This window comes from Notamacropus eugenii, chromosome 1, assembly GCF_028372415.1.
Source record: "Notamacropus eugenii isolate mMacEug1 chromosome 1, mMacEug1.pri_v2, whole genome shotgun sequence".
Taxonomy (NCBI): domain Eukaryota; kingdom Metazoa; phylum Chordata; class Mammalia; order Diprotodontia; family Macropodidae; genus Notamacropus; species Notamacropus eugenii.
Window position 1 is genome coordinate 497,843,495 of NC_092872.1, and position 16,203 is coordinate 497,859,697.

Below are 16,203 nucleotides of genomic sequence, written 5' to 3' on the forward strand. Positions count from 1 at the left end.
AATCTATGCTCAAGATTAGGACACAGAGGCTAAGATTTAGAGTTTATTCTGTTGATAGGCATATGGGGCCAGTCTAGGGCCAAAGCTGGGTCAGTCAAATGAAACCAAATTTGGGGACTTTAGGGTTAGTTCTAGCTGTACCAAATGAATATAAACAAAGAGTAGATGAACTAGGGATACTTATCCAGTTATTTGATTATCCTGGTTCTTGGTTTCCCCTCCTAACTGCTGTCTCTTTTGCCCAGACACCCCTTAATCCACCAATGAGGGAACAAAAAGAAAGTACAATGTGTACTTGACCTCTGCCTCTAGTGAATAGTTCCAACCAAAGATCAAGATGAATCTTTTGAATTTTTGCAGGTTTTTAATTTTCCATGTCCTCCTGGCTCCTCTTACCTCCCTGAGTGTGCCACCTCTGGAGGGATGATACACAATCCTGTACTTCCTGGCAGGCTCCAGAGGAGGGGTCCAGGCCAGGCGGAGCCCTGTGGCTGTCACCTCCGATACAATCAAATTCGTGGGGCTTGGGTGGGGCCATCTATTAGCTGGGACACCTGTGGGTGAGTGTAGGGGAGGGAAGTAGGTGGGCTAACTCCCTTCAATGTACTCCTCCCTCAAAAATAGAAAAAAAAAAGTCTCCAAAATGTTTCTCCATTAACAATTCCTTCAGCCCCCTCTGGAGGTCATTTCTAGAACTGAGAGCTGGGTGTGGAGGGGAAAAGGATAGAAAAAGAGATTCCCTCCTTCACCCACTAGAACAATCTTTCTCTCTGTCTAGTGGATACTACATCCACTGCTTGGACAAGGGGACAAAGCTGTCAGCAAATGTATTTCCTCACCTAGGTCCCTGCTCCAACTTCTTTCTTGGATCTTCCAGCAAAGGAGTCGGATGAGCCTGTCAGTCAGGTTGCCAAGGAGAGGGAAATCCTGGACATTGTGAACTGTGACATCCAAGGGTAGGGAGGCCAGGTGTGTCAGCTCAGACTCATCAGCATTTTTCACTCCTGTATAAAGAGCAAGTCTTGGGGTGAAGTTGCTGGCTGTGCTAAGAACCCTGCTTCTTGCACGTTGTTGAATCATTTTCAGTCATGTCCAACTCTTCATGATTCCATTTGGGGTGGTTTGCCAGTTCCTTCTCCAGCTCATTTTACAGATAAAGAAACTGAGGCAAACAGGATTAAGTGACTTGCCCAGGGTCACACATTAGTAAGTGTCTGAGGCCAGATTTGAACTCAGGTCTTCCTGACTCCAGGCCCAGCACTCTATCCACTGTGACACCTAAATGTCTCTGAGGCTTTCTCTCATTTTATTATTCCAAGTTCTCTCTCCTCCCTTTGAAAACACAGAGAAAGCACTCTGTATCTCCTTGATAACCCTCCTTGTACACTGCTTTTAAAAGAAAATCTAAAAAGGAAGGAAGAAAATAAGGGAAAGAAAAGGGAAGGGAAAGGGAGGAGAAGGGAGGGGAGAGAAGAGGCAAGGAAAGGAGGGGAGTATAGAGGAGGAGAGGAGAGGAGAAGAAAGGAGAGGAGAGGAGAGGAGGGGAAGGGAGAGGAGAGGTAGGAAAGATGGAAAGAAGGAACACAGTCCATATCCTCAAGCAGCTTATTTCTAACAGGAGGAAATGACATAAGGAGTAGTGGTCAAGAAAGGGTGTGTTTTTGCCTGAGAAGACCCAGGAATGGGCAATTTTTTGACTCCCCCTTTAAAGAGGCAATTATAAGGTCAATTGATTATGGTTCTTAGAGCAAGGGCCACAGGAGATGGTGTGTACATGCTTTTGGGTAGGATGAAAAATTTCAGGAAAATAGTTTGCATATGTGTCTCATCTTCTCTACTACCTTATGAGATTCCTGAGGGCAAATATGGCATCTTGTCTTTCTGTTTTTTTGCTCTCAATGCTGGGCACATGGTCTCAAACACACTAATGTATTGTGTACTAGTAGTAGTTTGATGGATCCTGTAGATGAGGAATTCTTTTCCAAGGTTGAGCTTCAGTTTAGCAAAACCCTCTTGATCAGAAAATGCTTGAAAGTCTCAAGGGCATACGATCCCTGGTCTCTCTTCTCTTCTCTATACTGTCTTGCTTAGTGATTTCATCAGCTTCCATGGTGCAATTATCATCTCTATCTCGATGATTCCAGATCTATCCCAACTCTAATCTCTTCTCTGAGCTCTAATCCCACATTGCCAACAGCCTCTTAGACATCTTCAACTAGTTGTCCTATAGATGTTGCAAACTTAATATGAATGAAATTCATTATCTTATCCCTAAAAACTCTACATTCATCTCCACTTGCCAATTACTGCTGAGGGCCCCAACATCTTCCCAGTTACCTGGGTTCACAATCTTCATGTCATCCTCTACTTCTCATTCACATATCCCACATATCTAACTGTCTGTCATTTTAAATTAAGTATTGTCATTTCTTAAAGATGGAAATGGCAAATGACTTGAGTATCTTTGCCAAGAAAATCTCAAATGGAATCACAGAGTCAGGCATGACTGAAACTGAACAACAAACTGTCATTTCTACCTTCATGACATCTCTTGAATATGTCCCCTTCTTTCTACTCACACCATCTATTTTAACTTTCTCTAACCCCATTGTGGGCCACTATCTCTTCATATCTGGACTATTGCAATAGCTTTCTCATTCCTCACCCTGCCTCAGATCTCCCACTCTCCAATCCATGCCTGACTGCTGCAAAAGTGATTTTTCTAAAGTGGAGGTCTGATCATTTCACCTTCCTACTCAGTGTCTATTAGCTCCCCGTTACATCAGGGATCAAATATAAAATGCTGTTTGATATTTTAAGCCATTTACAACATCACTCCTTCTTGCCTTTCCAGTATTCCTACACTTTACTGCCCTCTATATACTCTATGATCCAGCTATTCAGGCCTCCTGGCTATTTCTTCACATACATAGTAATACACCATTTCTTGACTACCTATTCCCCATGCCTAGAATACTTTCTCTCCTCACCTTTACCTCCTAAATTCCCTGGCCTCATTCAAAATTCAGCTGAAATTCTAACTTTTCCAAAAGGACTTTTCTGGATCCCTTTCCCCTTCCAAGAGGCTTTCCCCAAAATTACTTTTGATTTACACTGTATATGCGTTGTACAGGCAGAGTTATTTGCATGTTGTCTTCCAAATTAGAATGTGAGCTCCTTAAGAGTGGGACCATGCTTGGTTTGCTTTTCTTTATATCCCCAGTGCTTAGCAAAGTCCCTAACACGTAGCAAGTGTTCAAAAATTGCTTGTTTGCTGATTGGCTGACTGATCTTAACCCACAGAGTCACAGAATATTCAAACTGAGAGGTGGCTCAAGAAAAGCAAGTCCAATCCCCTCATTTGGCAGACGAGGAAATGAAGGTCCCAGTGACCTTCCTCAAAGTCACACACTAAGTAGTCAAGCTAAGACTGAAACCCACATGTTCTGACTTCAATTCCAATGACCTTTCCAATGTACCACACTTGCCGCCCCTTTTGCTTATAATTCAGCTTCATGAACCTTACTTAGATCATTATTATTATTAACAAAAATAAGGATAATAGCTAGTATTTATACAGTACCAATTATTGTGTTGGGAATTGTTCTATGTGCTTTACAAATATTATCTCATTTGTTCCTTACCACAAAATTGGAAGGTAGGTGTTCTTATTATCCCCATTTCACAGTTGAGGCAAGCAGAGGTTAAGTGACTTGTCTAAGGTCACACAGCTAATACGTATCTAAACCCTGGATTTGAACTCAGGTCTTCTTATTCCAGGCCTAGAACTCTATCCACTGTACCATCTAGCTACCTCAAGCTGAGTGCCTGAGAGCCCTCTATCAGTGCCACCTCTGTCTTTCTTCAACTGTCAGAGAAGAAGAAATAGTTGTGTCCAGGACTGTCAACAAGAGGGACAGGATTGTTAGCAGAAGAATAGTGGAAACTCCCTGCATGCTGAATTGAGCTCCAACCTGTTGCACTGGCCCTAAACCTTAGATAACTGAGAATCAGAGATCTAAATCTGGGAGGTATCTCTAAAGTCATCTAGAGCAACATAAAACCCTCTTTCTATAGATCAAGAAACCAAATCCCCAAAAGATTTCCCAACATTACATATAAAGTCCAGAGCAGGATTTGAACCCACATCCTCTGGCCTGCATGCTGGCTAACAGAGCTAGCACTCTTTCTACTTGTACCACTGGGCAAGAAAAGAATCTCCAAAAATTTCACTGACCATCCTCCCCCTTCCCAACGACCAAGCCAGAACCAAAACTCTGATCTCTTGTGACCCTTAGACCAGGGCACTTTATATCATCCCTTGCTCTCCAAAAACACACAATATTCTTTGGTTTTGCTTTTGAGGAGAGAAAGTAGGAATCTTTATTCCCAAACAGTATGTATGCATATTTTTGAAAAGAGAAAGATGCTCACAGAGGGCGAAAGACAGAGAGAGACAGACAAAGATAGATAGAGCTACAGAAATAGACTCTGAGATAAAGACAGTGAAACATGGACAGAGCCAAATGTTCTTTTAAAAATAACATTCTCTCATTCCCTACTCCTTGGAGGCTCCAGCTGCTCCCCCACACCCACATCATACTAATAGGATGTCACACTAAGGGGCCAAATTGTGCCACAACTGATAACTATAATCACCTTCATTTGATTTACACTGTGTACAGAGATGCCTGGGGAGAGGTTGTTGCGTCTCTGTTTGTCTTATTAAGATAATTGCTGATCAGTGTCTTCTCAAACAACATTTAGATCATTCTGGAGCAGGAGTGCGAGGCATGGCCAGGGCATCACTGAAAAATATAATCCCTGGGACCAGACCAACCATAAAAAGAGGTAAAGAAGGTGGCACATAGAGTGTGATTTCAGAGACAAGAAACTCCCCTTCCCCTGTCTTTCTTTGTATTCCTAGCACTTGATATAACTCTTAACCCAAATGTTTGTTGACAGACTGACTGAATAACTGATTGATTGGCTTACTGACTGATTGATTGATTGATTGACTATCCAATACAGTCACAGTACACTCAAGCTGGAAGGCAGCTCAGAGAAAATCAAGTCTTCTCTCCCATCTGCTTGCCATTGGGACAAATTTCTGTCATTCTATAACCAGAGAAAAGGCTTAAAATGCTTCACAGTGCTTATACCACTGATGTACAACAGTGTCCAATGACAGAGATATTCCTGGGAACAGATCTTGATGATGGTGATGGTGAGGGCTAGAGAGAGTGAGTGGACTCCTGAATGGGGTAGAAGATGCCACGGAGTTGGGATAGAAAGAGAGATTGAGAAAAGCCTTCGCCCACTTCCCAATGTTGATGCCAATTGGCCAGTCTTCTAAAACAATCCAGAAACTTGAACTTTAATGGAAAATTAAAAAAAATATTAATACTCTGCCCTCTGCATTCCCTAGAAGTAGGAGATTAGTTATCACAGAATATCAGAGGTCTTCATCCAGCATATACTCTCTGCTCTCACAATGTGGCCAGTGGAAGGTGTCTCCAAAAAGAGATTTAAGTGCCAGGTTTGAAGGTGTATCTTACCAATGGCAAAGATGTCCATGCCTAGATCTTTCATAACTTGAGCAGCAAGTCGGGCATCATCCTGGGACTTGCCATCAGTCAGAAGAACCACCACTTTAACTGCCTCAGAGCGAGACCCAGCTTCAAGCTTCAGATTCTGCTCTAGTACGTGAGTCAGTGCAAGACCTTAAGGGAAAACAGCAATATAAATACTACCTCTTTCGTGAAGTTAACTCTGAATGTTCCTGCCTACAATGATCTTTTCCTTCTCTGAACTCCTACAATGCTTAGAATCAAAATTTCAAAGTTTTACTCTTAGGATTATAGGATGATGGAATTGGAAAAGAGACTTTCACATTTTACAAGTAAGGAAACCAACTCAGGTAGATTAAAAATGGCTTGCCAAAGGTCACACAGGTAGTACATACTGTTCTGATGGGTTTATCTCTCCTCTCCAACTTGAATTTGTGTTCCGTACAGTCAGGGATTGTGGCTCCTTCTCTTTTCTCTCCTAGATGGAGTTTATGTCCAGAAAAATAATATTTGCTAAAGGACTGAAACAGAAGCTACTAAAAATACTCCTGTGTCTGGTGGTATTGAGAAGACCTTGACTATACTTTCCCTCCTAGATACTTTCCCCTTCCCCAATTCTCAAGACACAATCTCCTGGTTCTTCTCCTCCTACCTATCTGAACGATCCTTCTTGAAGTCCTTTGCCAATTCAGTGTCCATCTCCTATCCCCGAAACCTAAGGATCTTCCAAGGCTCTGTCCTGAGTCCTCATCTCTTTTCACTCTATCCTCTCAACCTTGGCATTCTCAAATACTCCCAAGGGCTGAATTATCCTCTCTATTCAGATAATTTCAAATCTATATATTCAGTTCTAATCAATCACCAGACGTCTGAGATTGCACCACTAAGTGCTGGATGTCCTCTCAGCATCTCAGATTCAATAGGTAAAAGAGAACTCTTTGTCTTTCCCCTAAATCTGCCCCCATTTCAAAGTTCCCCTAACTTGAACCTATAGCATCCTCTTGAGCTTTTTCTCCTCTTGAAAGTCTTGTTAATTCTCCTTCAACAACGTCTTTCACATCAGATTCTTCCTCTTATTATCTCTTGCCTGGACTACTGCAATACCTTTCTAATGGCTTCCTTACCTGCTATCTTTCTCCTTGCCAAGCCATCTTTCATACAATTTATGATCAAAATCAGCTTCCTAAGGCACTGGTCTTATGATGTATCTTTCCCATTTAACAAAAACAACATCAGAAGCAATAATAATAACAACTTTTAGTGACTTCCTAGGATGAAATAAAAGATTCTTAGCCCAGCATTTAAGGCCTTCTGCTATCTAGTTCCAGATGATTTTTTCAGCTTTACTTCATATATACTGGTTTCGAAGCCTGAAATGCGCTCTTTCCTTATCTTCACCTATTAAAAATGTTGTCTTCCCTCAAGGTCCAGTTAGGTACTACTTTTTCTATGAACTTTCCCTGATCCCTCCAACTAAAAGTGATCCTTCTTTTCTCAAATCTTGCTAGAGCATTTTGGTCCCATGACATCCTACCTTTTATCATATATTGTTATGTGCATCATGGCCTAGACCTTCAGGCATTAGACTATAAGCTCTTTAAGAGCAGAGGCTCTCTAATTTTTTCATCTTTTTAGTCCTGTAGCCCTAATACAGGGACTTGCAAGGGGTAAGCACTTAATGCATGCTTATTGAACTGAAGTCAGACCTTTATCCTGAACTTCTTTTATTTTGGGGATCCCTTAGATGCTCCAGGGAGAGAATAGTGGAAAAAGTGTGGTCCCTATCATAGGTAGGCATACAGAACAGTCTAGTTGTGCCCTTGTGGGTCAACACACCTGGCTCACCTTGTGCATACTTATGCCCTGACTGGACAATTCATTCTAGTTACTAGAGACCACATGTGGCCTTCTAGGTCCTTGGGTGTGATCTTTTGACTGAGTCCAAGTTTTATAGAACAAATCCATTTATTAAGGGGATTGTTCTGTGAATTTTGGATTCAGTCAAAGGGCCACACTTGAGGACCTAGAGGTCCACACGTGGCCTCAAGTTCCCCACCCCCTGGTCTAGTAAGAGAGATAAGGACATACACATACATACAGCTTAAAAGTACTTTTGAACATATGCAAACTAATGTGTGGTTGAATATGTAGATATATCATACTCTAAATAAACAACTTATCTGATAGGTAAAAGAAGGTCCCCTTAGAGTGCCAAGATTTGCAGATGATAGAGGCCTAGATTAAGGTATGTTTAGAAAAGGATATTTAAAAGGATACAAGGAAGAAAAGTAAAAAATTAACCCTTCTTGTGAGTGATAAAGAAACGTTGCCAAGGTACCTGTGAAAGTGTTACCACCCTTGTAACGGAGATTTCGTATGGCCTCTAGAACTTCATCCTTGGTGTTGAATGAATTCAGGTCCCATTCAGTCCGGGGATCTCCACTGTATTGGGACAAACCTGAGAGAAGGTGAAGGGAACCACAGGTATGGGCAATTGAGAGCTGCATAATGACAGGGGAGATGTGCTTCTGAACAAAATTACTTCCCCTTAGCACTACTTTCTTCCCTAAGTAGTTTCTCCTGTCATTGGACATATTCAGTAGAAGCTTACTTTTTTTTGCTTCTGGATATCTCTTGAAGGTGACAAATCCCAATTTCTCCTGTAGAAAAAACCACTGAGTTCCCTCCCAGATAGAAGATCTTATTAGAGCACAATATAGGTGGATTGACCATATGTCCAATTTAGAACCCATTTTTTTTTGGAAATTTTCCACTTCCCTAGGCTCAGAGCTGGGTCCTTGCCCTTAGTCAAAAGGGTGTTCCTTTAAAGCAGGCGTTTTAAACCTTTTTTATGTGATGGATCCCTTTGTCACTCTGGTGAAGCCCAAGCATCCCTTCAAAGAAAAACGTTTTTAAATGTATGAGGTAAAATACATAGAATTAAAAAGGAAACCAATTATATTAAAATACAATTATTGAAATATTTTTTGAAAAAAAAAAACCAGTTCACACACCAGGTTAAGAATACCAGATATGGAGGCAGGAAATAGCATTTTGTTTATACAAGCACTCTTGGGGTTCCATGAGGAAGAATGTGAAGCCTCCAGCACTTTGCCATGTAATTGATCAACCAGACCAATGTAGAAAGCAGTGCAGCCTCTGCCTCCTCTTGCTAATGGAGAAATTGTAGGAGTTACCCCAGGGGAAACTAAAGAAGGGGTGCTGCTGTTTGAATAATCACATTTGATGTCATTCCAAAGCATTAAGCTGTTGTCTCCACTCATTCATAAAGGTTCCTTTATATTTTTAATTTCAAAACCTAGAGGAATCAAACCTTCACTGAATTAGACCCCAATTCTTGATTATGGCTATTAGGGAATCACAGCTACTATCACCAAGGATGTGTGAAGGGCCAACGATTGTACCTACCAATTCGGACTTTATCCTGGGCAATGTGAAAAGGAGAGATGATGTTGGCCAGGAATTCTCTGATGAGCCTGAAGTTACTTCGGCCAATACTCCAGGACCCATCCACCAGGAATACTATATCCACAGGAATGGAAGTGTCACAGTGGAACTGAGGACCTTGGAAGATAGAGACAGAGACAGCTAAGACAGAAGCAGAGAGATCAAAGAGTTCTTTATCTAGAACTGAAAGGGACTTTGCTGATTACCCACTCCAAACTCTTCATTTTACCAGTGATGAAACCAAGGTCCTGAAGGATATGTGACTTGCACAAGGCCACACAAGTAGTGAGCAGCAGAACTGGGACTCAAACTCACCAAGTCCTTTGATTTCAAATCTAGCTATTTTTCCATTGTACTCACAGGGCTTGAAAGAGTGAGCTTAAGTGGGGTAGTCTCAGAACCATGGACAGTTGCTAATGTTCTGTATGCTGGACTTCTACACCTTGTCTAACTTTTAACTTTTCCTATATAGGTTACTCTTTCAAGCATACTCTTTCAACGGCCCTGAAATAATTACAGTAGTTACTTGCCCAAAGGGGCTTGTACTTTATGCAACTGTCTTCTGTCCTGAGTTGTAGAAAAATACAGTTGTTTCATCTTGAAGAACTGTTAGACCGCTGGAGAAAATACAGTCTCAGACCTTAGGGAATCACTCATCTCATGAGATGCATGTATGTATGTATTCATATGTTATGTATGCGTATGCATGCATGTATGCATTCTGTATGCATCACATATAAAACATATGTGTGTATACTGTAGTACATAGTTGTTTGCATTTTGTTTCCCCTGTTAAACTGTAAATTCCTTGAGAGCAGGTACTCAGACTTTTTCTTGCACCCCTAGCACTTAATATGGTGCCTGGCACATGAATGTTAATTTACAATAAATATTATTTGACTGCCAGACATATACATATATGTATATATACATATTGTACTGCATATATTACACAATATATACATATACACAATGCAATATATGCATACATTGTATGTATATGTTTGCATTGTATGTGTATACATCTGTATCTCTCTCCCCCTCCCTCCTTCCCTCCCTCCCTATCTTCCTGGTATTAGGGATACTTTAATATTATGGGAGAGGTGCAACCACACCCAACAAATCCACGTAGTATTAAGAAATAAAAAATATCTGTCATTTCTCTCCTTTCTTCTCTAATATTTCCATCTTACTTCAACCAACTAACTACCTTCTGTCCTGATTTGTAGTAAAAATATAGCTCTTTATCTTTGGGGAGTTGCTGGTCTGCTGGAGAAAATATAGCTCTGAACCTCTGGGAAGATGAGTCCCATCTTCTCTGTCCTTACTTTCTGGACCCACTAGTTCTTAGGTGTACTTTACAAGCTTTCTCACTGTGGGAAGTCATCTCCCAAATGTCAGTGGGCATAGGAGCAGACTTTGAAGAATGCTTCTAGCCTTCGGCAGCTTCCTCTCTGACTTTTCCTGCTCCCCATAGGGCAGATATGGGAGAAGGAGGGTCCATAATTCAACTGAGTATCCTTTGGGGAAATTTGAGGACAAGCATGTCAGACTAAGAACTGGGACCTTGGGACTTGGGCCTCCTGAATTTTCTCTATGACTTGCAAATACTTTTGTTCCACTACCACCCTGTCCCTTCTCTGAATTCCTACAGTTAAGTAGCATAAAATTGGTGCTTGTTTTGAGTATAAGACCAATTAAACAATATGATCCATGAACACAAGGAGCATTCATTTCCACTCTTTTGTAACCTCTCAATTCCCTAGCATATGAACAGTCACATAGAAATGCTCAATAGACTGGCTGATCAAATTAGAATATATAAAGCCTTACATAAATGGCAGCTAATGATGATGATGGCAATGGCAACACAATGGTGATGGCAAAAGTGATAATGATGATGAGGGTAACATAGCATGGATGACTTGCAGTTAGGTGTGGGATGAATTCAGCCAGTGACACTGCTGTGAAGCAATGGTGAAGTCAACAAAATAACTTGGGGAACCCCAAATTGAGTGACTCCATATTCCTCTTCTTGGCACCAATAACTCCAACCTTCTTCCTGGGTCTGTACCTACCTAAAGTGGGAGCGATTCCACTCCAAGTTGCTGAAGTTGCTTCAAGCTCAGGAACCTGTTCAAATTCCTGATTTCCCACTGAAGAGGGAATGGGTTCCAGGGTTTCCCCTGATGGCTTCCGGCTATTCCTGCCCATGGAGATGCTCTTCAAATCCTCAACTGTAATTAACATGAAACATTACCCAGGGCCAAAGTCCAGTGGCAGGACTGTCACATTTATTATCTCCTCTGATCCAATATTACAACTAGGTGGGAAGAATGCTTACTGTTATTCTCATCTAATGGAGAATCTGAGGCTCCCATGGATGGAATTACTCACCCAATGTCACACAGTTACTAGTGCCCAGGAGGGAGAGAATCAGGGACAACTGTTAGATGCTCATTTCTGCTGCCCAGATTTGCTTCATAACTGATTTTGAGCCAGTTACCTAATCCCTCCGATCCTCAGTTTTCTCATCTCAAAAATGGTGTTACTAGTCTCACAACTATTGTTAGAGGTAATAAGTCTATTGCATGGGATTCTGCCACCTTTCCCCAGTACTTCACTTCATCCTCCTGCTTCCTCTCTCATGAGGGCCTATTTATGAAAATAAACTAAGAGTCCTAGGGAAACGTCACCTAGGAAAAGTAGAGGCTCTTAGTGAGTATCACAAGACTTTAGAGCTGGAAGAATCCTAGAGACCATTTAGTCTAAGCTCATCATTCTATTAATGAGGAAATGAGGTTCACAGAAAGGGAGTCATATCTAAAGTCACACAGCAATTCACAGGCTCACACAGATCTGGGTCTACGACTGAGGCCTACAGACTTTCAACTCAAGATTCTTTCTATTAGATCCTTCTATAGACCATTCTGACTTTCACAATATAGACCATCTCACTAAATTCATTCTGTTTCTTGGTCCACTGCCAAGAGTTCTTTGGAGTCTATGCTCATTTTTTGAGTCTGAGTTAGGTGAGTCATCCTCAGTGGATGACACTGGCAGTATTATCCAGCAGGAACAACTTACTCACAAACCTCCGCCTGGCCAGCAGAGTGTCACGGGAGCCACTGAGTGCAAATATTTGGAGGGTGTATTCCTTGGTGGGGCTCAGTCCAACCACAGTGACTTTAGGTGTCTTGGTAGTCAGCATTACTTCCTGCTCTGAGTCCCCTTAGGGAGAAACAGTGATTACAGTAAAAAGCTACATCTTAGTTGGGGTAGGAACACATTGCTCTTACTTATTCAGGGGTGAAGGTTCCCACTTAAAGAACATCCAGGTCTCTGATTTCCCTCATTCCCCCAGATATCTCCTTCTACATAGGGTTCTATATAGGACCAGAGAGAGAATACCCACAGGACCTCAGTGTCTCTGGACATACTTCTGAATGGTTAGAAGAGGGACGTAGAGAAGTTAGGTATAGATTACCCAAACACTTCCTCTCCTATACTCTATGCTCTAGCCAAACCAGACAGCTTTTCACCCTCTGAACATACCTCTGCTTTTCTGGCTTTGTGTCTTCCTCATTCTTTCCCCAAGTCTTGAACAGCTTTACCAATTTAAGTCCTGCCCATAATTCAAGTGTATAGATGCCTCATCCTCTATGAAGCCTTCCTTGATACCCATGACCAGAAATCATCCATCCCTCCTCAAGGAGAATTCATGCACCAGATCTGGGCTGGACTAAATGACTTTCCAACACTGAGATTATAGATTATAGATTCTTCTGAAGCCTCACAAAACTCATTTTGATACATATTTATTAAGCACTTACTACATGCAAACACTATTAAGCATCTTTATCATATGACATCTAGGATATGACCTCTATCATTTAAAACTATGAGATCCTTGAGGACAAAGGCTGCCTTAGGCATCTTTGTATCCTTCTCAGCACCAAGCAAAGGGCTTTGCTATTACAACTAAAAACAAAATCTGCTAAATGAAAATTATCGAATGAATCCAATCTAAAGACTTAGTGTAAAAAACAAATGCAGTTTTGAAAATGAGGTCTCAATTTCTCAACCTTGAGGATAATAGGTATTTTCACTCTGGACTTCCCCCACCCAAGAAGGGCAAAGAAGATCTGTGTATTTCAGCCTGGGCCCATTCCCTTGCCTAGACTTGTATCCCCAGACATGCTCTCCTACTCCCACTATGCCTTTGGTACCTGCCATGGGCTTTACTTGAACTTTGTAGCCATTGATATTTCCTTCAGACTCCTTCCACTTCATCTGGAGCCGGTCTTCAGACAGCACAGTCAGCCTCAGTCGGCTAGTCCCTGTAGGAAAAGTCAGAGTCCCTGAGCTCACAAACAAAAGATGAGGCTTTGTTTTCAAGTAATCTCAGTCTGTCAGAGTTTTCCTATCCAGGAAACCTCTAAATCTTGTAGGGGAGGGGTAGGGACAACAAAGTAATGACCAAATTGTTGGATAATTTTAGTATAGTTCCATATATATATACTTCAACATTTTTCAATGAAAACAAAGTTCAAATCAAAGTCAACAAGACTGAGACTAACATAATGAATTCCCACTGACAATGAAAGCAATGCAGCCATTAGATTGGGAGCTCCTTCTTGGTGGGGAATGTCTTTTGCTTTTCTTTATTTCTCCAGCACTTAGCACAGTGACTGGCACATAGTAGGTGCTTAATAAATGGTTACTGATTGACTGACTGACAGTTATTTACTATGGTTTGAGTAAATGAGGTAAAATCTGAGTAAGTGTGAAATGTGTCAAATTTCAAAGAAAGTACCCATCATTAGTCAGAGCAGAGTCATGGCAAAGATAAGTTGTACTGTCTTGATGCTTGTGAAAGTAAACATATAAACTCCAAATTAAACAATATTTTTGAAGAGGTTAAAAGCATTTTAATACTTGTTATATTTCTTAATGTCATTCATTTTGATAAGCACAACATAAGCCAACCCCAGCTCTGAAATGCTTAAAATTGCAGTTACTTGAGAAGTTACAGCAAATTATTTGAAATTATCAAACAAATTTAAATTTCATAGTCTTAAATTTTTTGTTTCTCATTCTTTTACTATGAAATGTATCCCTTAAAGATTGATAAATATATAATTGGCTCAAAAAGAAAATCCCAGGGAGCATCTGAAATAGAAAAAGCAAAGACTATAGTTTAGGTAATGAAAATACAGAAACAATGTAAAAAGCCTCAAATTCAGAAAATATTATCCACTATATTTATCATTCCACCCAAGTTATATTATTGTCACATGCCTTACCACTGCATCCTCTGTATGACTGAACCTCTGGAGACCCGGGTGACTCAGTCTGACTTTTTCTCCTCAATTTTATGCTTCCACTTGGGGATTTCCTCCACTGTCCTTACTAGTGAGTATACAGCCCAAGTTCACATGGTCCACTCTATCTAACCAGTCTCAGGCATGCTTCATATTCCACCAAAGTCATATTCTTGTCATTACCTACACACGCTCCGCGCCAACACTGCCATTGTTGCTAGAACTGGCATATTAATCAACTCCCTTTTGACTCTGCTCACCAACCCTGTGAATTCTCAGATGCAAACACCTGTCTCTGGTCACCATATCCCTATTTCTGTCATCTCTCTCTTCAGGTCCCCTATTAGAATGTAAAATCCTGGAGAGTAGGGACACTAATACTTTTGCATTTGCATCCCCTGTTGTTAGCACAGTCCTTTGGACATAGCAGGCACTTAATAAATTCTTTTTCATTATTTTTATTCATTCTTTCATCAGCTTTCATGTTTATTGCTATTGATCAAGCGGAAAGACTGCTGTGTTTGCTTTGTATAAATATTTCAACTGCAGATAGCATGAAACCTAATAATTGGAAGTCTCTTGAAAGTACATATAGAATATGCTGGCAAGATGAGATATTTTTTCTAAAAGAAAATCCCAAGCTTTTAATAACAAGAAAACCAAAATTTAAAATGTCTGTGGCATAAAAAGGATTTCTCACATCTTATAAAGATGCTTACAGAATTGCTAAGTTTAGAAAGTCTCAGCTGATAAGAGAAATGTTAGTACTGCATAAAGCTATTGATATAATAAGGAAGACGCGTGATCATATCATTTGCAAAGCAGCTTTAAAGGATTCTACACACTGATAATAGAATTATTCACATGCAATCAATTAATTGATAAACCAAAATTTTCCTATTTTGCACTGTAAGTAGATAAGATATTCATTTTTCAATTCAATAAACATTTATTAAGAACCTACTATGTGCCAGCTTCTGTGCTAAGCGTTGGGGATACAAATAAGAGAAAAATACAGTTCCTGATACCAAGGAGCTTACAATCTATTGGGAAAGACAACATAGAAAAAGGAGTATGAAAGTGGGATGTGGGGGGATGACCTAGGGATATATAGCAAGGGTATCCAGTTCCATGGAGTTGAATCAAGGCAAAACATCAGATGCAAAGTAGAGTGAGTTGAAAATCCAATTTCTGCCCTCTATAAAGGAAGACTTTGGGAGCATTTTGTCCTTTTACTCTCTAACTCTCCAGTTAGAGGGGAGAAGAGGCTGTGGGAAGCAGTGTCCAGCCTTGGGTGAGCAGCCTGGTGATAAGATTAGAAGTCTTAAACTTTTCCTACAAGGAGCATCTCGTTTATTGGAGTTGAAACCAGACAGAGCAAGAAATGCAAAGTGGAGTAAGCAATTGTTTGATTACATATGTATGCTATATTGTTAATTTGATGCTAATATCAATTTGTTACTTTCCAAACTGATTGACAATATCACATCAACAGCAAAGTTCAATATAATCAATGGAATTTTTAACAAAACATTAATGAAAATAATACAATGTGGGAGAATTGTACTGAACTCAATATTGAGAGAGCTCAATAGATATCAGGACAAACACAAATCTATCAGTAATACAATAAAAATAGTACTTCATGAAATTTGGACACATTGAATGCTTCACAGACAATGCCATGTTTTAAGAAATACGATTGAAAAACTACTTTTTTTTAGATGGACCTAAGATTTCATTGATGCATAGAACTCACAATGAGAAAACTCCTTCTAGTAATGCAAATGAACATCTCCTCTAATATTTATGGTTTAACAGATTTTCCTGGGGAAACTGAG

At 40.4% G+C, this 16,203-nt stretch overlaps 1 protein-coding gene across 1 annotated transcript in view; it reads right to left on the reverse strand.

Annotated features, from left to right (window-relative positions):
- Positions 1-16,203, reverse strand: part of COL20A1 (collagen type XX alpha 1 chain) — a 117,978-nt gene that overhangs the window by 54,007 nt on the left and 47,768 nt on the right. Inside the window, exons 9-16 of the mRNA XM_072633307.1 lie at positions 13,268-13,378; positions 12,126-12,269; positions 11,117-11,275; positions 9,000-9,155; positions 7,909-8,028; positions 5,559-5,723; positions 840-1,004; positions 397-554 (exon numbers count right to left, since the gene is read on the reverse strand). Coding sequence (XP_072489408.1) covers positions 397-554; positions 840-1,004; positions 5,559-5,723; positions 7,909-8,028; positions 9,000-9,155; positions 11,117-11,275; positions 12,126-12,269; positions 13,268-13,378 — 1,178 coding nt within the window. The remainder of the gene's footprint in view (positions 1-396; positions 555-839; positions 1,005-5,558; positions 5,724-7,908; positions 8,029-8,999; positions 9,156-11,116; positions 11,276-12,125; positions 12,270-13,267; positions 13,379-16,203) is intronic.